This window comes from Panthera uncia, assembly GCF_023721935.1.
Source record: "Panthera uncia isolate 11264 chromosome C1 unlocalized genomic scaffold, Puncia_PCG_1.0 HiC_scaffold_4, whole genome shotgun sequence".
Taxonomy (NCBI): domain Eukaryota; kingdom Metazoa; phylum Chordata; class Mammalia; order Carnivora; family Felidae; genus Panthera; species Panthera uncia.
In genome coordinates, this window is record NW_026057585.1 from 52,464,056 (window position 1) to 52,488,081 (window position 24,026).

The 24,026-nt window shown below is 41.2% G+C and overlaps 2 protein-coding genes across 3 annotated transcripts in view; one reads left to right on the forward strand and one right to left on the reverse strand.

The window, feature by feature from the left end:
- Window positions 1-24,026, forward strand: part of JAK1 (Janus kinase 1) — a 692,496-nt gene that overhangs the window by 293,169 nt on the left and 375,301 nt on the right. The window lies entirely within an intron of this gene.
- CACHD1 (cache domain containing 1) overlaps window positions 1-24,026 on the reverse strand; it is a 209,706-nt gene that overhangs the window by 16,901 nt on the left and 168,779 nt on the right. Inside the window, exons 10-19 of the mRNA XM_049618530.1 lie at window positions 20,743-20,892; window positions 19,726-19,849; window positions 18,803-18,920; window positions 13,955-14,123; window positions 10,665-10,807; window positions 9,775-9,956; window positions 9,189-9,299; window positions 3,636-3,758; window positions 2,154-2,253; window positions 1,945-2,061 (exon numbers count right to left, since the gene is read on the reverse strand). Of these exons, the coding sequence (XP_049474487.1) occupies window positions 1,945-2,061; window positions 2,154-2,253; window positions 3,636-3,758; window positions 9,189-9,299; window positions 9,775-9,956; window positions 10,665-10,807; window positions 13,955-14,123; window positions 18,803-18,920; window positions 19,726-19,849; window positions 20,743-20,892 (1,337 nt within the window). The remainder of the gene's footprint in view (window positions 1-1,944; window positions 2,062-2,153; window positions 2,254-3,635; window positions 3,759-9,188; window positions 9,300-9,774; window positions 9,957-10,664; window positions 10,808-13,954; window positions 14,124-18,802; window positions 18,921-19,725; window positions 19,850-20,742; window positions 20,893-24,026) is intronic.

Consider the following 24,026-nt stretch of genomic DNA (forward strand, 5'->3'; position numbering starts at 1 on the left):
ACTTTATCTGGCTACAAAATATATAGTTACTGTTGACAACTGGAAAAACAATTTTTTCCTTTTTTTTTTTTTTTTTTTAGTTTATTTATTTTGAGAGAGAGCAAGAGTGAAAGCCCGAGCAGTGGAGGGGCAGAGCGAGAGGGTGAGAGAGAATCCCGAGTAGGCTCCCTCGCATCAGCACAGAGCCTGACGCAGGGCTCCATCTCACGAACCATGGGATCATGACTTGAGCCGAAATCAAGAGTTGGGCACTTAACCTACTGAGCCACCCTGGCACCCCTAAACAGAATATTTAAATAACTAAAGCAAGCATCCTTTTCTTCATTCTTTACCAAGAAAATGTGATAGCCAGCTTCTTGAAATGCCAGATTTGTCTACCACATATAAAACCAAAGATTCAAAAGCAGCATTGTAAAGCATGCTCATTCTTTTTTGCATGTGTGTCCAATGTAGTAGGCCAACTATGAAATCCCTTGCTTGTTACTGTGCCAGTCGTCCCCCTCCATGTGTATGGTGAGGATAACCTACCTCTGAGACTTGTGGCACTGAATGGATTCTTAGGGGTCTGGATGGATTTTCCAGAGCCTGGAAGATGCCCAAGCAATAATATAAGCTTATCATCCCATTATAGCTCTAATACCCAGAAATGCTCCAGGTTCCATTTTGGAATAACTTGAGCTGTTAAGAAATTATCCTAATTCATATTCCACTAAAATTTGCGTTTCTGAAAAATTTCTCCCAGAGTATGCTGGCTTTGTCTGCCGAAGACTCAGGAAATCATCGTACAAGTGGTAGAAGACACACAGTAAATCAGATTTTCATAGAACAACCTTACCCGGCAGCTTCCTTTGGATTATACTCAAGTGTGTCATTATCTGCTTTAAAGAGAGTATTCCTCAGAAGGGTGTGAAGTCTAAAGAGAGTAATAATGACTTCTTTTGCTTTGAATATACTGTGCTATTAATGTATTCAATTTTAAACTCTTCTATTACCCAATTTTTTTTTGAGAGGATTTTCTTTTTTTAAAACATATTTGAGAGTGAGAGACAGAGAGAGAGAGAGAGAGAGAGAACATGTGAGTGTAGGAGGGGCAGAGAGAATCCCAAGCAGGCTCCATGTTGTCAGTGAGGAGGCTGATGCAGGGCTTGAACTCGTGAACCATGAGATTGTGATCTGAGCCAAAATCAAGAGTCAGACAGATGCTTAACCACTGAGCACCCCCAGGCGCCCCGAGTAGGATTTTCAATCAACCAATACATCTTGAAAATTTTTAACTATACATTTAATGATATACGTAACTATTCTAAGTAAAAAGCTTACTTCTTGTGAATAACTTTTTCAACATTGGTTCTGTCACTACCCATTTGAGGTTTCCCAGCTAAGATTATTTACAATTTAATAAGAATATTAAGACCTTTGTTTTTTCTTAAGATCTTTAATCTTACCTAGGTAAGTTTGCAGTTAAATCAAATACTTAAGAGTATTCTAAGCTACAAAAAAAGAAATTATTTTTGGATGATCTACATGAAAGCTCCCATGTAACTGGGTGGATGACCAAGAAATGACCTAATTTGGCCTTAGGAATTTAAGGAGGCTGCAGGATCTCTAGAAGACAGGAAGAGGGGAACACAGGGCACCATGCGTATTTATATAAGACTGTGGGAAAGGACTTCAGCAGACATTTCAAAGGGTTTCGATTGGGTGAGTCTTTAAACAAACAAAACCAAAACAAAATACCAAGTGTGAGACCTTAAAACATTCACTGCTCCACTCTGGGCTTTATAGCCCACAATGGTCAGGCTGGTGAGCTGGACTAAAGTCCTGTCCTCTCATTCTATAATTCTCAGGCAATGAAAGAGCCAGGAATACCGTTCAGATATTAACTATTATTTCATTTCATATTCCACAGTGGGATGAGATATGAGAACGTAAGGATCCACTTACCACAAGGCTAGTGTTGAATTTATAAAACCTTTGGACTGTTCGGTCACTGAAGCTGTTGCACAGGTTTTTCTTTACAAAGTTGGGGTGGTTCAGGATATCGTTTGCTACCAAGGGCTCCTAACAAGGCCAAGTGGACAGAAAACATAGGCCACATAATTAATGAGGCATAGGCTGTGGGCGCACTGCGCTATTGGCTTTGCAACAAGTACCTTGTGGGTAATATGCTGTTGTTCCACAGGTGCATGTCCTTTGGGGTCAATGAGGGTTGGATGTGCCACCAGATAACCCCGGTCCTCCATTATGAAGCACCTGTGTCAAAACACGGGACATCCTTCAGTAATATGAGTGGTTTTTCTATACTGTCAGCATTTATCTTGCTAGCCTTGAAACAAATTGCATTTATCTCAGTGAATAGTCCCTGAGACAAATTCACTGAATCTCAGTAAACGGTCCCTGAGAAAATTCACTGAAGGCAGGCTGGCAAACAGGTAGATAGATCCGTTCTTCTTCTAAGTTTATTTATTAATTTGAGAGCGAGCGAGCGGGACAGAGGCAGAGAAAGACAGAGAGGGAGAATCTCAAGAGGCTCGACACCATCAGCAGCGCAGAGCCTGATGTGGGGCTCGAACCCACGAACCTTGAGATCATGACCTGAGCCGAAGTTGGGTACTTAACCAACTGAGCCACCCAGGCGCCCCAACAGATACATTATTCTTGAGGTGGTAGGTTATCTGGTATACAGTTTATGGTAAGAAAGTTACACCTGACTCTGAGGCTACCTACATAGTTCAGACGGAATGTGTCCACTTAGCCAAAGATGGACTCAAAAATCTTTTGCAAGGATATGTAAGGGGCAAGTTTATTCTTTCTTCAGAGGAGGGAGACTCTGAAGGAAGTGGCCTTGGCTATTTAGAGGCACAACGTTTAAGCAAACCATACGATTTCTTCTTTTCATGTTAAATATACATAAAATACAACCTGCAGGGACATACAAAAAATATATTTGATGGAAACACCAAATAAGCAAAGCTGGAATTGCTCTAATCAAGGCTATGTACTGCTCTATTTTACTCTGCATTTGTTGTAACAGTTTGCTATTACAACATTTCTCATTCCTCATTAAGGGCCAATGTGAAATTTAGCAGTGATGTGAAGCATGGACCATGAGAGTGAAATAAGAAAGCTATTTTTAAAAGTGGCCTGCATTAAATCAAGGGAATACCCTTGCTTTGATGAGACATGTTCTTTTGAAATTAGGAGGTGAAGGCTTTCTTTAGTTCCACGAGCCTCTTTCCGGGGAAATGTAAAAGGGAAAAGTCTAAGTGTCTGAAATCCCCACAAAGACTTTGGCTTAATAACTAAGTTAACATCAAAAGTACCCTCTGGTCTTTCTAGCACCCAAGATATGGGAAACCTTTAATTACGGACTCTGAGAGAAACAAGAGCTTTCAGGGAATTCTGTGCCACAGTCTTTCTCCTTGTTATGAGATGAATCTGTTTGTCTAAATCCTAAATGGCATGCATCTTAGAAAACAAAAAGAACAAAAACCTTCTTAATAGAACACCCAGGCGACGGAGTCCATTTCTGGTCTTGACCATGACAATGTGGTTGCCATTCAACTAGAGATGTCTGACAGCACTGTCTTTGTATTTTGCGGCTAAACAGGAAATGGTGTTCCCAAAGGGCTTACCTTATTTTGTTGCCACCATCTTGGTTACAGACTGGCAGTAAGTCCATCAGAACCTTGTAGAAGTATCTAAGTGTGAAGTCAATCCCCATCACAGCCACGGTGTGCCCGGAAGACAGCTGGGTACTTCACGTGAAGAAGATCAGTGAGAACAAGAGGCACACATCTTATTTAAAGGAAAGCTATGTTCCATCACGAGGATGTTGTATGATATTAGAAACATATGCCCACTGTCCTGCCACATTTTTCATCCCTATAAAAATGATCAACTAAATGGCTCATTTAGCATAATGGAGATTTGATAGGAGAAAACTTAAGGATAAAGGTATAACTTTCTAATAAGATGAGCCCCAAACCCAGGCAGCTGTGGAATATGGCTAGCCCTGGCTTTAGATGTTTAGACAGTGACTGGACTATTCTTTGGCAAGAATATGGGGATGGCAGGAAGAGGCATCAGGTGGGAGGTTGGAAGCATGACTACCATAGTTCCTCCCAACAAGGAACCTGAGTGATCCCTTTAATTATTTCCCTCATTTCATAGATAAGGAAAGTGAGATCTCATGAAAGTTAACTGACTAGTGTAAGGTCAGACAAAACTACGCCTCATTTTCTTTCTAGAACATTAAGTTTGGCTCTATTCCAAACATAGCTCGGATTCTAGAACAAAACTCACTTGGTTCACAGGCCAGCTCCTTCTCCAGTCTAAAATGCTGCTCTCAGAAAGAGGAGCACCCAAGAGGATAAAGTTGGGTACTATATGGTGCTTGCTAACTCTTTAGCTCTGGAATCAGGCAGATCTGGAGTCAAATTCTGGCCCTCTTTTTTCCCATCTCTGTGGTTCCTGGGAGGCTACTTAACCTTTCCAAGACCCAGTTTTCTTATGTGAAAATGGGGATAGTCTTACCTACCTTGCAAAGGCTTAAATGAGACAGTGTTTACAATGCTTAGCAAGCTGCCCAACCTATCCAAAATACCCAATAAAAAGAAGTTACTCAAAAGAAAACCCATCAGGGCTTAAAGCTCAGGGCTGGACAGAGAGTGAACTTACTATTCTTCCAGACAAATGCTAGCTATAGAAGAAGCATGGACTTTTCACTTGAAGCCTAGGTTCTTTCTAATCTGTGATCATGGGCAGTTATGGGGTTTGGGTTACTTGGCCAATGAGCTCCGGGACCTTTGTGGCTGGGAATTGGGTTTACCCAACTTGGGACATTACAGGTGCCCATCATTACCATCATCCACCCATCCACCAAAACACTGATGTGTTTATAAAAGAAAAATGGTGTTGTTATTGACAAAAATCTTAGAAATTTTAAATGGAAAGCTCAGAAGAAAATTCCCAAAGTAAAATCACCTTTTGGAAAATCAAAACCTGGGAGTGAAATCAGCTTTGCTACGTAGGCAACTGTCCCCCTTCTGGTTACTGTCAACATTGATACTAACTTATATAACCTCCAACTCTCCCCCGAAAAAACCACTAGCAAAAGGGACAGTGAAATTTGTCAGAGCTTTGCTGTCAAAACTGTGTTTGGCATGAGATGAAGGAGGGCCATGCTGTGCGATTATTTGAGAGGCTACTGCCTCAGTAAGAGCCTGGAGTATTGTTACCGAAGTAACTTAAATTCTACCATGGGAGAAATCCAAGACTCAGTTGCCTTACACAGGATTTATGTTTTGTAGCAAATCATGTTTTGAAGTATCAGTCAAAAGAAGTTTAAGCCTCTCTTACTTTTCCAGGAGAGAGTGAGGGATCCAAACCATAGGTACCATTATGATAATATTTACTGAGTGGTCAGAACTGATAGGCACTCTGGTGGGCGTTTCAATACATCATTTCAATTATTTCTCACAAAAACTTTATGAGGCATTATCATTTCCAGAGAACTGAAGCTTGGAAACAAAGTATTTGGCCAAAGTCACACAGTGAATAACTAGTGGAAGCAAGAATGGAAGCTCAGTGTCCTCAACTTCAGAGCACACGCTCCTAACTGGTGTGTTAATACTGCTTCCTTAGAGATGCAGTACATTCAAGAGTTTCCAAGCAATTTCACATGACGTACTCCATTTCCTGTGACAACATCGGAAAGGAATTACAGCTCCCATTCTATAAATGAAAAATTAAGCTTAGAATGGCTAAAAGACTTAAAAAGATTGACCACCATTTACTTATGACACAGAGACCAGTATGCGATTCTGGTTCGTTCTACAATACTATACCTGACTCAGTGAAAAATACAACTCAGGTTTTTCGGGACAAGTTGATTTTGTTCCTAAACTTCCCCTATATGATTACCATCGGCTCCGACATGATCAACGTGCTGAAGGACAAGCAAGCATGTTGCCCATGTAAGTCTGGTATTCATATTTTTACCTGCATTTCAAAACTGTACAGTTACCATAGCAACACATAAAGAATGCCATAGAAAAATCAAACCAAGCCTACATTTCAAGGTTCAAAGGACCATGCTGTTTGCAGCACTTCCAGGAGATTTTCACTGCCAAAGACTCACCTGACCAGTCCTTTAATCCCTGACTATACTTCATCATCTCTGCTAGCATTACCATTCTCCAAAGAATGCACGAGTAGATTCTCAGGCCGCTAATAATGCTCATGGAAGAATCCCCAGTGCAGTTACTGTGAGTAACCGATGAGTGAACGCTGAGCTAGAAAAACCCCTCCCCAAATTATCAGCCAAACCAGTCCTGAAAACCAAGGCTGAAGGAGATTGCTTCCTAGCTAGTTGAATACTACCTTAAATTCTCTTTTCTGACCTATTAAAATGCCAGAAGTTTAAAGCTGGAATAGGACATTACAAGTAACTGTCATTTATTTGGGACTGCCCATGGTCAAGTGCAGTGCTAGACAGTTCACAGTCATCAACTGCAATTTCTCATTATATCAGTTCAACCCTGGCATCATCACCCGTTTCATAAGTGAGGCTTTGAGAACTCATGGAACGTAGTAATATTACAAGTATTTAACATTTATTGAGGCCTTACCATGTGCCAGGCACCATTCTAAGGGCTTTACATATATTATTTCACATAATCCCTAATCATCTGAGATAGGCCTTAATATCCTTTTTATTTTTGTTATTTTTAAATCTTTTTTTTTAAGTTTATTTATTTTGAAAGAGAGAGAGACAGTGTGAGGGGGGAAAGGGGGCAGAGAGAGGGAGGGCAGAGAATCCCAAGCAGGCTCCATACTGTCAGTGCAGAGCCTGAGGCGGGGCTTGAACTCACGATCGTGAGATCGTGACCTGAGCAGAAACCAAGAGTCAGACACTTAACCAACTGAGTCACCCAGGCACCCCAACCTTAATAACCTTTTTAAAAATATATTTATCGAGAGTGAGCAAGAGACTATGCGTGTGCATGAACAGGGGACGGGCAGAGGGACAGGGAGAGAGAGAATCCCAAGCAGGTTCCAAAACGGGACTTGATTTACAACCACCAGATCATGACCTGAGCCGAAATCAAGAGTCTGATGCTTAACCAACTGCGACACCCAGGCTACCCTATCCTTCTTTCAGAAATGAGGGAACCAAGGCAAAAAGGAACTCGTTTATAGTCATAGAAGTAGTAAATGGCAAACACACATTACCAGAGTGGAATCACATCTTAGGAGAAGGTTAGGTTCTCAAGTTGGCCCATGAGACCAAAATCACCGGTAATCACCTGAACAAAGTACATCCATTAAAGCTACAGTTGCTTTAGTTGAGAACCAGAAGTGGTAGTTGCCCTGTGTTCTCAACTAGGCGGAGTGAAAAATACACAGCTTTAAGTCATAAAAGCATGCTCAGCTAAGGAAGATGTTCAAATGATCAAGTCCACGGGACTGCATATTGATCAAAGCAAGAGCAGATGCTCATTCCTGGAATACACTCTCAGTGAATGACTGGTGGGCAGGACCCAGGATTTCAATGGCCACTTTTCACTCTTGTTAAAGTCGAAGAACTAACCTTGGATAGGTTAAGCACATTGTGAAAAGTAGCCAATTAAGGGAATTGAAGGTTTTTCTAACTTGAAATCCCATCATATTTCCATCATGCTTCATTTGGGCTGACATCATAAATATTTATACATTAGCTAAATGAAGCTTCTTTAACCCATTCAAATTTCAACAAAAACATGTACACAAATGTAAAAGAGCACTAAAATCTGCACCTCTCTGTGGCCACCCCCTCCCCCCGACACACACGAGAATACTGTATAGAAGAGATAATGGCATAACGAGCAGCAGGTAGCAGAGTCCGATGGAACAGATACCAAGAAAGACACACACAGGCAGTCATTCTCTTCCTGCCACCCCTACCCCCAACATCTGAAGCCCAGTGCTGGCCCACTGTCATTGTCATCAAAGACCAAGGTGATTGCTGTCTCCTCAAGCCACCTTGTTTACTTTTTCCCAACTGATTAGAATATATGGGAGATGTCAAGTCTCATTATTCAGACAATAGTAGGGTATGCCTGACAGATGGTCTGTTAAGGAAAACATTGAAAAGTTCTGTTCTAAATAGGTGTTTACTTGTTCATATGTGACAGAGCCAAAAAGATACCATGCCCTGCAAAACAATCACTGTTTGGCTGGCGGCAGGACCCTGCTTTCCATGGAGACACAGGTCATGATATTGAAATTCCAACACAGTACTGCTTTCCCAATTCTTGCTCCCAATGAACTTGCGTTAGAAGAATTCTCCTGAATGTCAATCATCTGATACATAATGAGCACCAGCGAAAAGCATAAAGTTAAGCAAGAAAAATCTGTCTCCCATAAATTTTAAGGCATCATTATAGGTACCAGTCAAAATATGGGCTTTCTTGGTTGCTAGGGAAAAACATCTATTTGTATAATGAAGGGATTAAAACAATGTATGTGACCTGCCTTTCTACCCAATGTTTCACTGACATTTGTCGCTTAAATACCGAAACCTCAAAAGTCTGAAATACAAAGCACCCGGAATGTATTTACAGTCATGCTGACATTTAATAGCATTGTTGGAAAGTCAGTTTTCAAAATGCTTTTTCATTTTTCAAGAGACAGTATAAGGACAAATTAACAATAACAAAAATAACAAACTCCTATATAATTCTAAGAAGTTAGAATAAAAGAGGTAATAAAATTGGGGTCTTGATACTTTTTTTTTCCTTCACTACACATGCTCCTTTGCTTGGGAAAGTATTCTCTGGTAATAATGGTCAGGCTCTTGTTGGGATTTCTTCAATTGGTTAAGATTGGTATTTCTACAAACTGCCCTACGGATTCTATCTTTTTCTTCTTCTAAAGGATCTTCTTCATAATAGGACTAAGAGCTTTTCATTGACTCAATCACATGATGATCTTGTGAAGTAGGTATTATCCCCATTTTACAGAGAACAGGAGGAAGCTCAGGAAATCCATGAGGACACTGCTAGAGAAGATATTCAAACCCCAGACGGCTCACATCAAAGATCATGCTTTTGCCACTAATCCTTGGTTGTCTACTCTACTTCCAAATTTTCAAAATATTCTTGAGGTGTTTAAAAAAATGACTAAAATATTAATTAAAATATTACCTGGATGAATGTATCGTGTGACTGATGGTTACTACATAACCAGCTCCTCCAACATCCAAATAAGGGCCAGTCAGAGAAATCAAGCCTGGATTAGCCACCGCATGGAGATACCTAACAGACAAGACAAAGTCGTGTTATCTTTAGGGTATGAAAAAACTCTCTAAATTTCAAAGAAAAGTGAACTTGTAAAAAAAAGTTTCTGAATTTATATATGTTCATTTTTTCCATAGGTCATATATGAGCTATAATTTGATGCCATGATCATGTGCAGTGACATTAAATATCCCCACTATGGGCATATTACATACAAGGTAAGACTGAAACAAAATACCCAAAGGAATAGAAATGGCCAAGTATAAAACATCTCAGTCTCAAAATTTCAGTAAGAGATGAAAACACTGTAGACAGAGGAAACCCACAAATCTGTTAATACTGCATTAAAAAAAAAAGATTCAAAAACATGTTTTCACTGCCATAAAAGTATCTTCTTTAATGTGACTGCCTGAAGTTGCTTTATTGTATGTACTTATCATGTCTCTCCAGGATTTGGGGGGAACCTTTGATAATGGAAGCTCCTAAAACTCACCATTGTCTCCTAGTGGGATCAAATGCTTTGTCCATGAGGGAACCAGGATAAATTCTGAGGACGCCATTGGGTGTTGCTATGTAACGGCGGACAATGTACGTGTTCAGGCTACTCATTTCCATTTGTGTCATCCATTCATCTGTGACGTGGCTGGTGGCCATTACTTCATTCCTGACAGAGAACTGGGAAACAAAGGAAGACATGGCAGGGATCCTTTAAGACTCACATGAAAAGAGAGTGGGCTGCTGGCAGGGCTTCCTAAAGCTCTCTTGCAGAGAAGCCAAGCCCAATTACTTCTTAAAAATCTTTCCACAGCAGATGGATACAGCCAAACTTGGTGAAAACAAAAGCTCCCTGAAACATAGTCAGTGGATGTGTGATTTACTCAATTGTTCATCCTAGTGAGGCTTTCTGCATTTAAGAAGAAAGATCCTATAGTGAAGCATCAAACACACACACACACACACACACACACACACACGCACACGCACGCGCACGCGCACGCACACGCACATCCCAGCTAAATCTCTGCTCTTTAAACTTCGTCATGTTTATGTCAACAGACCATAGGGGAACTTTACTTCTTTCCCCTGGGAAAAATGGGGCTGGGAAAGTTCCACTGATCTCTAAGTCACACCCCCCTACCTAGAAAACTCCTAGTGCATCTAAGGCCTGAAAGAGATTCTTCATCTGGCCCACAGGGCTTCTTAATCCCTCGGTAGGGTCATCGCCGACCAGCCTCCCGGGGGCCACACGCTGTCTTTCTGGCTCTCCAGCTGAGAGGCACAGATCCAGAGCTGGGCTTCCCGCTTCAAAGGTTCACTGACAGTGCCCCCTCCCAGGCCTGTGGAGGGGGTACGGCAGAAGTGGGGCCCCAGGCCAGCACTCACTTTGAGCCCTGGGTTAGCAATGAGGCGGGTGTTGTCACTGAGATAGGCCGTGTAGTGTTCCACCATTCGCTTTGTCTCTGGCTGGCTGAGGTGTTCGTATGGGGAGGAAAAGCTGCCAGCAGACAGCATGACAGTTGGACTTTCTGAAAGAGAAGCAAACAAAGCCAGGCCTGAGAACACGGAGACTTCATCTCAGGCCCAAACAAAAGCATCGCTAAGGCTCTGCCAATCTGTTAGCTATGGTGGCCTCAAGTCTTCCACAGGGAGAGCAAAGAACTCAACACTAAGAGCTTAGAAGGAAAAAGCCCTCATTCTCTCCCCTCAGGGAGTTTATAGTCATGAGTGAACCATAAGAGATACATGTACAAACAGATACAAGTGCCTAAAATGCAAATGCTCAAAATCTTTTAAGTCTACACATAGTATCTCACACTTACTAGGATTAAGGAACAGCATAGCACATGGAGCCAGACTAGGTTGAGTCTCAGCTCGACCATTTCCTGGCCACGTGATGGGGGGTAAGTTGTAATGTATGTGATGCTTTTGTCATCTGCAAAGTAGGCAATTATAGCACCAATACATCAGTGAATTTATGTAAAGCAAATGAGTTGATAAATGTAAAGCTTGTAGAATGGTGCCAGAGCATGTGACAAATGCCTTGTGAGTGTTAACTACGACTGTCCATATTGGTACTAATATTTCAAAGGAAGGAAAAATGGAATTGTGGAGTCAATGCAAAAAATCAAATAAAAAAATTCTTCGCACAGACAGGGATAGCCAAACTTGGCATAAACAAAAGTTTATAGACTGGTTACTGTAGGTATGATTTAATTGTTGGTCCTAAGAGGAAAACCCAGTTTGATCTATTTAAGCCCCAAATCCTCACAGTGAATTACATTATGAAACAAAAACTGACATTTCTGTGAAATTTCTTACTTCAATTTTACATTTTTAGACTCTTTAGGAAAGCACCAGTCATATGTCCAATCTCAAATCTGTAGGTCATTTTCCATTCTTTTTGTTAGTTCTCACTCATGGTATCTTGTTTCCTTGTGGCCTGGCTACCTCTGATGCAGGACATGGCATTTAAAAATAAATTTCTGGAAAGAGTTGAATCCTAACAGGATGAGAGAGTCCTTTCTACAGAGAGGACTGTTGTTTGATTCTGCCAGGTGCCACACCCCAAGATGAGGCAGGGTGGGTAGATGGAGACAGTTCTCAATAAGATGACAGGGTACCAGTCTAAGAGCTGCATTATGGAGCTTTGGTGTTCAACATTCAACTAGTCCATGACTAGTTAATGTGTGAGTTTCCTTAGACCACTCAGATGGTAGGAATCAAGTCAAGGGCTTCTTTAGTTTCAATTCACACATACCCTAAAGATGGAGGGTAACAGAGGAGGGGCAGAGAGAGAGAGGGAGACACAGAATCTGAAGCAGGCTTCAGGCTCTGAGCTGTCAGCACAGAGCCTGATGCAGGGTTTGAACTCACAAGCTGTGAGATCATGACCTGCACCGAAGTCAGATGCTTAACTAAGACACCCAGGCACCCCCCCTAAAGCACAGCTTAATTTCACAGTTGTTTCTCCTGGATTGGTAAATAGGTGCATTGCAAATGTGGCTTTAACAGTGGCCTCCTTCTCTGGGTTCTTCTTTTCTCCTAGACTTGGATCCAATTCCTAGCTACCATGTTAGTTCTTTGATACTTTTCAGGAAGATTTTTTTTCCCCTCAAGTTGCTATCCATTTTCGGTTATCCTCAGTAGGACAGGTCAGAATTATGTAGTCTGCTAATATCAAAAGATACTGCTTCCAGTAATGCTAATTCTCATGATACCACCATGGCATAGCCTGGGAGATTAGTGTTATATTCCTATCGAGGAGAAGAAAACAAAAGCTTAAAAAGGTAAGTCTGCCTAGCAGTGTGCTGTGGATTCATGTGCATATGCTCATGAGGTCTTCCGGGCACAGATGTGCCAGAGAGGGAGGACAGTCCTTGAACTCAAAGAACTTAGGAGCCGGTTGGAGAGACCAGAAATTTTTTTAAAAAAGAAAAACAACAAAATAAGAATTATACAATAATATAAAAAACACCAAAATGCTTCAGGGACAAAAGAGTAGGGCCAAAGGAGAGACAATGAAAGTGGGCCTTTCTTGTAGTGACAGAGACTGGCCATTTGCGCAAAGGCTGACGCACTTTGAGGGAGAAATGCGGATTGAGAGAGAAAACTTAAAAAAGTCCTCTTTGTGTACCGAGAAAGACAATGTCCCTCCTTCAGCCCTCTTGATGGGGGTTCTGACATATATTTAACACTTTGCCTCAAAATCCCTATCATCGATAGGGATTTGCCAGTTATCTAAGGAGTCTTAGTCACCTTTCTGAATCCAAACAATTTCCAACAGTGAAGAAGAGAGTGCTTGTTTCGCAGTACTAGGAGTCCTGCACGAATGTCCAGTATGTGCCTGGCACATGGTGGCATGCAATAAAAGGTGGCACCATGGCACAGAAGGAGCGGGAGTCACATTTCAGCCTTGCTACTTTCTGAGGGAGCTTGGGAAAATTTTGAATTCTGATAAATCCATATGTCCTCATCTACAGGAGCTAATCGCTTCCTTTGAATTATCTGCCTATTTCCTACGCTCTTTTGGAGACAGGGGCCCGCGACAGATACAGGTATGCTATGTAGATATATGGGCTACCCTAGAATCCCATTTACTATTTCTCCACGTCTTACCCTGTAGCCCTATATCTACTTGTCTCCATATCTTTGGGCTGGCCTCTAATGGGCCAGACTGGTGACTATCTGACGGACTGCCTTTGGGCTACGAAAACCTCTCTGCCTAGCATTAGCAGAAAGCTGAAAGATACAAAGGAATATGAAAGTCCAGCTCCCTCTCCTCAGTCTGGGCAAACTCTGCAGTGTAATTTACACTCCAAAGCCCCGCTACGGGATTAGGCTGAGGCTGGGACTTCACCGAAAATCCAACTCTTGCTTGCTTTCTCCTCCTTCGCTATCCTGTTTCCCTCACTTCTTCCCTAGTTTCTTCTTAGAGCCCATCCTTAATAAATCACCAACACACAAATCCTCATCTGCCGGAGAACCGGACCCAAGGCAAGGCCTCATACGGTTTTCACATTTGTATCCCCAAACTAGCACTGCTGCCATTCAACATCCAGGTGTTTTTTCGTTTTTGTTGTTTTAGTTTTTTTCCCTCTAAATTCAAGCAGGTATTTATCGTGAGCTGCTATGAGTAAGCCCACAAAGGAAACTGCAAAGTGCAAAGGCCTCACCTAGAGTCGCCAGCTGTTTGAAGTGAAGGCAGGCGCTAGGCTGGCCCAGAAGGTCCAGCCGGTGGTAGAGCAGCTTGCTGCTGGGGACGGTGTTGAGGTTTTTCAGTTGTTTGACGGGTATTTCCGGTTGTATCACCACAATACAGAGAATAAAGGAAGTGTCTTGTACCTGGAAAAATCAGTAAAGAATTTCTCATCCAGAAAACACAGGTTCCTAGAGGTAGTGACTTCACCTACATTATTTTCTGCTATCTCTGTCTCTATCCCACACAGAAAAATATTTGATGAGTGAATGAAAGCTGCGAGGATGGGGTGAGAGAACATATCTCTGGCAAATGACTACATGTTCTATTTTCCTTTCTGATGGAGGGAAAAGAACGTATGTAACAGAAAATCATGGAGCTAATGAAGGGATTACAGAATAGTCCCTTTGGAACAGCAACCCTATGGCCTTTTTGCTTATTTAAGCTGACAATTATAAGTTGGAGCACGGCACGAAAATACAGCACTTACTTCTGTTTGGATTTGAAATGTATTTCAAAATATATAGTTGGTTTTGCAATGAGTATTCCAAGAATTGACTACTTCAAAAGCCAATTCTGAATTTATGTACACAGCCCATATAGAATCTGGTTTATTCATTGTATTCCCGACTAATGCTTTCTCCTTTCCTGGTTGGAGATGGACAGGATCTCAGACTCGTGAAAAGTACAAATCCCATGGCTGCCTCACAAAGCCTGCCTAACTTATCATTTCAGACCAGAATAGGCAAATGTACCGTAGCTCAGCCTAATTTATCAAGCTCCTATGTACAAATAGGAATACTTCCAAACCCATTTGGCTCTCAGAAATGGACACATAAGTAAAGTTCTTGGGAAAAACCGTCTACCAATGAATCAAAACCGAGGCAAGCTACTTAATTCTAGTTTCTTAAAGTTAAAAATACAAGACAGCCAAACTTCTGTAAGTCCGTTAAAGAAGGAGCAGGCCGAATCTATCTGAAAGATGGTTTGTCAACAAATGGAAAGGGTGATAGCCAGAACTAAGTTAAAACCATAGGACAATGAGAAGTAATGCAGCCCAAAGGATTAATTTCATAATCAAGGAGAAATTTAAGTAGGCAGGTTAGAGTTAAGTATAATTTAGGGTTTATGAAGATGGCTGCAGAATCTCTTTAAACATGGGAGAAATTTGCATCTTCCTGGAACTGCTGTCAAGGATATTCAGTTAGATTAGCAAATTTAATTCTCTTCCTCCACCCGCAAATTAGAAAATAATAGTGTTCTCAAGTGGCATTTACTATTTCCCCTCTTCCCAACGCACGCAGTCACCTTTGTGTGCTGTGTTACATGTTCCAAGGAACCAAAAGACAGAACACTTTGCCAGAAGGACCAGAATTGTAGGATCGGGTCTGTTCTATAAGAGAACAATTGGAAGTTACCCTAAGCATCTACACCTGGGTGGCTCAGTTGGTTGAGTGTCCAACTTTGGCTCAGGTCATGATCTCACGGCTCATGAGTTTGAGCCACATGTCGGGCTCTGTGCTGACAGCTCAGAGCCTGGAGCTTGCTTCAGATTCTGTGTCTCCCTCTCTCTCTCTGCCCCTCTCCCACTCACTCTCTCTTTCAAAAATAAATAAAAATGTTTAAAAAAAATTTAAAAAGTTACCCTAAGCATCTAAAAGAAACACTTCAATAGTTCTTAGTTGGAAAGGAAAACTGATTCCAGTACAGGTCTTCTTATTGTGTTCTTAGCTGAAACAGTCTTTGCATTAAGGAACCATAATGTATCTAGAAGGGCTCTCCAGCACCGGGGAGTATTTTTTTTCACTGATTGCCCACGGGACTCACGTTTTAAAGTGAGCCATTCCTGTGTCACACAGGAACACTGTAATATCTTCTGAAGTCAGTACTTTCTTCTGTCTCAGTATGCAGTCTCCTCAAATGCTCAAAGATGGACTTGAGCTGCACAGTGACAGAGTAGTAATCTCTTAATGTTGCTAACATAATCTCTCACATTCTATTTAAATTAAGTCAGTGAAATATAATCCATAAGTATCTGCTGTATCTGTGGATGCTAAGCAGTTCAAATAATTATTCTCAATATAAGCTGAATCTATTTGAATTACATTTAGTAGAAGGATCCATTTTATTCCTGAAGACCGGGGCGGGGGGGGGGGGGGAGTATATGTCCCCCCCCACCCCGCACAAAGATAACTTAAAATTATATGCTCTTTTGGCCGGGTAACCTGGCAAGCCTCTTTAACTTCAATCTCATTATTTGTTATCTCTTTACTTTTTCACTTCATAGCGATGTTCTTGACAGTTTCAGAATTCTGAGAGAGCTAACACTTCTACCTGAAGTGATTACACGATTGTATCCATTTGGCTACATAGAATGGCCAGAATTTCTTGGTATCACTGAAGTAAAACTATCTTAAGATGATACTTCTTCCCAAAATGTTAACATTGGGTTTATTTACTGTATAAAAAGGGTCTTAAAAATGCCTGTATCTCCTCCTTTATCTCTTTCTAAAAAAAAATTCATTTTTTTAAAGATTTTGTTTGTAAGTAATACCCACACATGGGTCTTGAACTCATAATCCCAAGAGCAAGAGTCACACGCTCCACCGACTGAGATGGTCAGGTGCCCATCCACCTTTCTCTTAATGCCAACAAAATAAGGTAGAGATTTTCTCAGGATGCAATGGAGCTGCTTTCAATTAGGATATATTAGTGGTACATAATCTCCGATTTCAAATATAAAAGTATTTTTCAGTGGAGTATTCTGGTGTATGGCTTACTCTTACTTTAAAAAAAATTTTTTTTGATGTTTATTTATTTTTGAGAGAGACAGACACAGCACGAGCAGGGGAGGGACAGAGAGAGACACACACACACAGAATCTGAAGCAAGCTCTAGGCTCCGAGCTGTCAGCACAGAGCTCAGCACGGGACTGGAACTCATGAACTGCGAGTTCATGACCTGAGCCAAAGTTGGATGCTTAACTGACTGAGCTATCCAGGTGCCCCATAACTTACCCTTTCTGATGTGAAAATTAAGCCATTCATTCTTATTTACAAATGATGTAACAATAAGGGCATGTGACGCAATCATTCTCAAAAAAAATCCTGAAAATGAGCTAAGAGAATTTCAAAATACTTTGACTATCCTGAACTCTGTATTATCAAACAGTAAAATACCAGAAGAGGGGCCTGGGTGGCTTAGTCAGTTAAGCATCCGACTTTGGCTCAGGTCATGATCTCACAGTTCAAGGGTTCGAGCCCCACATCAGGCTCTGTGCTGACAGCTCAGAGCTGGGAGCCTGCTTCATATTCTGTCTCCCTCTCTCTCTGCCCCCATCCCTGCTCATGCTCTGTCTCTCTCTCTCTCTCTCTCAAAAATAAACACTAAAACAAAAAAAAACAAAAAAAACAGTAGAATCAGGCTTGCAAACTGCGAGTTTCTCAAAAGATTTCATTTATTATTTTGTTTGCTTTTACTTCCGTCATAGAAATCAATGTTGCCACAATGATCCTTTAAGAACGGAACAAGAAGGTCGGAGGACAGTCCTGTCTAAAGGCATGTTGGCTACTTCCAATTCCTGTCATTCCTATACCAGACAGAGATGCTGGGTCAAGCTGTCTGTCTGTATCCACCACTGGGCTGGATGCTCTATGAGGGCAGAGAGAGGAGCATTCCTCTATTTCCTTCTTAGCTCACAGTTAGATATTCAGTAAGTCATTCTTAAAGAGATGAATATGTAGATCCATTTAGAGTCAATGGGTTAAACACCAGATATGGCCATGTAAGGGAATTAAAGGTGGTTAAAAGAATGAAAGTCCACTCTACTTTTGGCCAACTGCAATGTCAAGAACCCCATAACAGCATTGATTCTCTGCAGGGAAGAGGGAGTAAAGGGCAGTGACAAGAGTACTGTGGGCACTGTGTGCTTGAACCTCTGACTGAGGGCCTGCTATCTGAATGAAGCTAGTCAAAGGAAGCTGAAGTGGGGGCCACAGGCGATCACTTCACTGTCCATCTGCTGGTGGTGAACATGAATAATCCAGATTCTAATCCGAAAGTTTCTTTGACTTGGAAAATGTCAGTAGAGGGCATTTATGCTTTCATATCTTTTCTTTTCTAAGTTTATTTACTTATCTTGAGTGAGAGCATGCACAGGATGGGCAGAGAGAGAGAATCCCAAGCAGGATCCACAATGCCAGTGCAAGGAGCCCGATATGGGGCTCGAACCCACAAACCCATGACATCATGACCTAAGCCGAAATCAAGAGTCAGATGCTTAACCGACTGAGTCGCCTATATGCCCCTCATATCTCTTTTTCAACTCCTAACTTCCACAACCCGAGTTTAAAATGATTAAACACACACACACACACACACACACACACACACACACACACACCTCACTGGATATAATCTAAATGTATATTGATGGACTTATTTAAAGAAATTTGGTCCATCAATTCAACATTACACTACACAGCCACTAAACGTGCATGCACACGCCCAGGTATAGATGCCTGTATGTGAACATTTTCTGGAAGCTGATCAAAGTGGTGACTTCTGGGGGAATGGTAGGTCAAGGGCAGGAGAGAGGGAAGGGCAAAGTTTACTTTTTACTTTATATCCTTTTGTACGGTTTGAGTCATTCAACATGAAAAATGATTGCTTTTACAAACAAAAAAGAGGACACCTGTGGAATCTCCTCTTTTTCCAACCCCTTTAAAATTGGTGAGTAACATTATGGGATCTAAGTTCCCTGGAGTTGCTGCATCAGTAGCAATGTAACCCCCAGTTCCCCTGCCAAGACGTCCTGTTAACTCACCATCTTCCAGGCGTAGCTGACATTGTAGGCCTCCTTTCCGGTGGCTCGCAGCTTGTTTATGTGCCAGGACAGGGATGAGTTCACAGGGACAGTGATTATCTGGCTGCCCAGAGGGAGGCTGTGTTGGCAACAGAATGAAATACTTCAGGCAAAAGATAAAATTAAGCTCTTAATTAAAGGCAGAGAAGAAGCTGTGAGTCAATGACCACCTCCTGATTTTGAAAAGCAATGAAGCTCATCACTTTGGAAAGAGATAATGTGAAATTTTCAATTTTGTAAAAGCATGATGTCAGCTCAGCACTAAAAATATTCCTTATGCTCTACCCCTGCCGTCCCCGCTCCCATTCTAATTCTTTCCAGAGACAAACTTGTCTCGAATCACTCAGTCATTAATTTACAGCCAATGAGCACAAAGACCCGTTTCTCTATAGGTTACCATCTGCCAAAATAATGTATCACGGTTGGAAAAAATCCAATCTGTTCTTTATTTCAAAAGAAAATGTTGTATATGATTGTGCTGTCAATGGAATGGATGCTGCTTTGCCAAGCTATTTTTTGGCATGCTCTAAAGCTGGTCCTCAACTTAACCTTCTATTTTACCATTTTTTTTTTTCATTTTAGTACAATTGGGAGTTTTTTTTTTTAAATGAGATAACATACCTGATTTTATAAATTAATGGCAATGTGAACAAAGAATCTGATTTACAAGACATTTTCCCTAATAGTTTTAAGAGGCTGTTGTTATACAAAGTTTTACCTACTATTCTTATGAAAAATTCATGGAGGATACTTTTAATAACATTAATTTTTATACTTGTTTTATATCCTATAATACACACTCATATTGGACCTCAAAAGGTCCTATTTTTTTTCAGGGAAAAAAACAAAAAAAACAACTACTATAACTTTCACCTTTTCCTTACCTTAGGATATTCTGCCGAACCAGCTCAAATTTGGGGATATTTTCATAATGAATGATGTCAGTATGAAGTGGGGGTTCTGAGAGTAAATATGGCCTGGTGAGAGACGGGTGCATAAGTGTATACCCTGAAATAAAAAAACAAAGACATGAGCTACGGGAAACATGCTGGAAGAAGTGCTGATTCTAATATAAGTGACTATCACACATTTGAAATGTGGGATACCCCGGGATGACTGCCAATACTCAACATCCCAGTGTGTAACTCGCCAGTCCAATAGAAACGGAACTTGTTTTACGTGTTCTTGCGTAAAACTTGAAGTGTAGAAAGATGCCTTAAGTTATGGAACAAGAGTCTAATCGAGAATATCTTGGAGGTACTAGTCACTGGGTTTTCGTTTTTATAAAGACAAAACTATTGGGGCGCTGATAGTTCTATCGGGGAGCCTGGGTGGCTCAGTCGGTTGAGCGTCCGACTTCAGCTCAGGTCACGATCTCGCAGTCCATGAGTTCGAGCCCTGTGTCGGGCTCTGGGCTGATGGCTCGGAGCCTGGAGCCTGCTTCCGATTCTGTGTCTCCCTCTCTCTGTGCCCCTCCCCCATTCATGCTCTGTCTCTGTCTCACAAATAAATAAACGTTAAAAAAAAAAAAATAAAGATGTTCTATCACCTAAACCTTAACACGAGTGAATTTAAAGATAAGCATATAGAAAAAATCCAAAGGATCACATTCTATGTGTTACTCAGTCCTGGAGTCTAATTTCCTGATGTTTCAAATAACTGTTACCTACCCCTCAGTGCAATATAGAAACAAATGTGTGTCATTTTCAGGTTCATTCTGCCATCTTCATGGTGTTCCACAAAGAATTTGTTCCACTACAAATGAGCAGTTCTAGGCACACTATTTTTCTGTAAATACTATGATTTTCCTACTTTGTTAGTATCAGAATATCTACAGATTATTTTCTTCAGGTTACAAAAAACAAATCATTCTTCCCTCTGATTAATTTTTAGCAGATTACCTTTGTCATCTATGAGAAAAGTATAGGAAGCCAAAGAATCTTGGTAATACGTCACGTCTTCGAGGATGTAAGCCAGGTTCACGTCCACACCTACAATTCCCAGAAGTAGGTTTCCAAAATAACAGGGTTTACTCACAGTCATTATCAAACCTATGGTTTAAAAACAAAACAAATCCAAGGGATAGCAGAGAATGTACAGAACAAAGACTGGAGTTGTGTGCTAGTGAATCCCAAAGGCTAATATCTGCCCTCTAGCATCTTCTCATCTTGAAGTGACCTGTGTGATCCAGTACCCAACCACTGCCTCCACAGATGGCATAAGTGAGCAAGACTTCAGGAGAAAGAGTCTTCTGTGGGGTTCAGACACCCCAAGTTAATTTCACAGGCAATTTGTACATTTCCCATTATTTCCTCACCCGACCAGCCATTCCAGATCAGTGCAAATTATCAGCAGCACTTACTACATCATTCTATTTCCTCAAGTGGGGAAGATTCAACTGAATGTGAAAGACCACTAGCCAAGGAACTGAAAAATGTAGGTTCTAGCCTAGCTGTGCCCCTTCTGCATTTTCCATATGACATTGGACATAACTTCTCTGGGTCCCGCTTTCCACATCTGCTTAAGTGACACAGTGGTAACTGCTTTACTGATTTTTTGGGATTGTTAGACGAAAAGAGATTACAAAGGAATGCTTATAAGGTACTTTATTTCATTAACATAACCTATCAAAAGACAAGAAAATGAGGTGAAAAACCTTAGAAAGATACAGAATCTAGTAAGATCTGACCACTGAGAACTCTGAGCAGCTAAAGAAGACAGTGGGTTTTCAAAGTAATGTATTTCTAGTTGTTCGGGTTAGGAGCTCCTCTACTGTTATGTAAAGGGCTAGACAGTCAGTATTTTAGGCTTTGTGGGCCATAAGTTCTCTGTTGCATATTCTGTATTCATTTTTTTAAAAAAGTTTTGAGGGCACCTGGGTGGCTCAATTAAGTATCTGACTCTTGATTTCAGCTCAGGTGATGACCTAACAGTTTGTGAGTTTGAGCCCCATGTTGGGCTCCAAAACAGCATTGGGATTCTCCTTCTCTCTGCTCTTCCCCCACTCCCTCACTCAAAATAACAAACTTTAAAAAAGCTTTAGGGGTGCTTGGGTGGCTCAGTCAGCTGAGTGTCTGACTCTGGTCATGATCTTGTGGTTTGTGAGTTCGAGCCCCACATCAGCCTTGGAGCCTGGAGCCTACTTCAGATTCCATGTCTCTCTCTCTCTCTCTCTCTCTCTCTCTCTGCTCCTCCCCCACTCATGCTCTTTAATTATAAAAGCCATTCGCAGCTCCAGGCCATATAAAAGCAACAGGATAATCAGGAGAGGGAAAAGCAAAGGCAAAGACAACGTACACGTGTTGGGGGTCAGCGCATGGCCCTGAGCATCGGAACAGCCAGGAGAGCTCCTCCCAGCTCTCCTACTGAGCTGGGTTAAGTGGCGCCACCTCTGTTTATGTGTTGGAGACAAAATGATCTCTAGCACCCCTAGCAGTTCTACAATCCTATGGTTCCAAGTAAAACTCAAAACAAAAAGACGCATAGTTTCTCTCCATCTTACTCCTGTATTTTCCTGCACTTAATGGCAAGTTCATGCCTTAGCAGCACATCAAAAAACCATTCTTCTATAAACACCCAGGAAAGGGAATTGGATACTTCAAGTCTTCTACAAAGAATAGACTCCCACATATAGAAACTCGTGTGAGGTCCCTCAAAGTATTAGTGACTTACTTGTGGTCGCAAAGGCCAATTAAATGCATCACCTGGTAGGAGGAAGGGCACAGAACACTGAAAAATGTGAGAAGTTGTGCCCAGACGTAAGATAAATAAGTTCTGGGGATGTAATATATAGCATGGTGACTCTAGTTAACAATGCTGTATTGTAGATTTGAAAGTTGCTAAGAGAATAGATCTTTGAAGTTCTCACTACAAGAAAAAAAAAGTCTTAACTATGTGGGGTGATGAATGTTAACTAAGCTTATTACAGTGGTCATTTCACAATATATACACACACACCAAATCATTTTGTTGTACACCTAAAATGAATGCAATGTTATATGTCAATTATAAATCAATAAAACAGGAAAAAAGAAAAGTTATGCACTATTATAATTTCCAAAGCAGTCAACAGAAAGTTTTAGCAATGTATCTTAAGGAGATTTTTTGCTTAGGGATCCCTGGACAAAGGGGTTATAAATGATGGGAGCAGTGCATGAGGGCTAGCATGGAGACACAGGTCATAACCTGCACGCCATGCTCCCCTGGGCTTGTGTCTAAGATTAAAAGCATCTTCATAGAGCAGCAAAGTGCAACAAATATTCTGAGACCATACGCTCACTTCAGAATTCTATCCTCCTCTGGCTATGTTGAGAGCAAGCCTGAAAAAAGAAACACCATCTTACTTTTCAATTATCATCTCGGACAGAAGACTCTTCATCCCATTGTGGCAAATAAAGTATGCTAAGCTCTCGCTATACTTAATGAAATCCCCAAATGCCCTCTCTACTTTAACCTAAAGTACATAGATTTACTTGTTAAAAGAAATATGTCCAGTAACCGATATTTTAATCTCTGGAGGTTTTGAATTAGAGCCAAGTAAACATGGGATTTCCTAGGCTCAGCATCCCCATGTTGTGGAGTTAGCAGAGATGTCACCCAATAATTCTAGGGACTGAAAATATAAACATGAAAGGCACGTTCTAGGAGGGGAATGCAACAGACCAGTAACCCAGTCACTGAAACCCACGGTAGAGGATTCAGTAAACAGGCCCTGAGGACTAAACTTTGGAAAGCATCAGCCAGCACGGAACCAAAGAACTGCCCACAATTTGATTTACAGCCTTTGCATAGCTCTCTGGGTTGTACAGGTGAATTTTAGGAAGGGTCTTACTCTGCCTGATATCACTAACGGTCAAAGGATTTGACTGCATAAACCTCCGTGCTTGTTCAGGACTCGGTTTCCACATCTGTCTTTGTTCCTCTGACACAGTATTAAGATGATTCATCGATCTGTCTTTCTCTTATCAGACTTACATGCTTGCTGAGGGTGGGATGTGTGCCTTACCCATCACTGCCTGACACAAGGCTTGGCCGGCACTCAATACTGTGGGTTAGATGCATCAAAAGTCACTTGCATTTAACACTTGACATTTCCCTATAAAAGGAAATAACTTTATCTAAAGGTGGGAGTTTCTATAGTCTACATATCTGTGGGCCCTGCCAGAAAGAGGAAGGATTAAAAAAA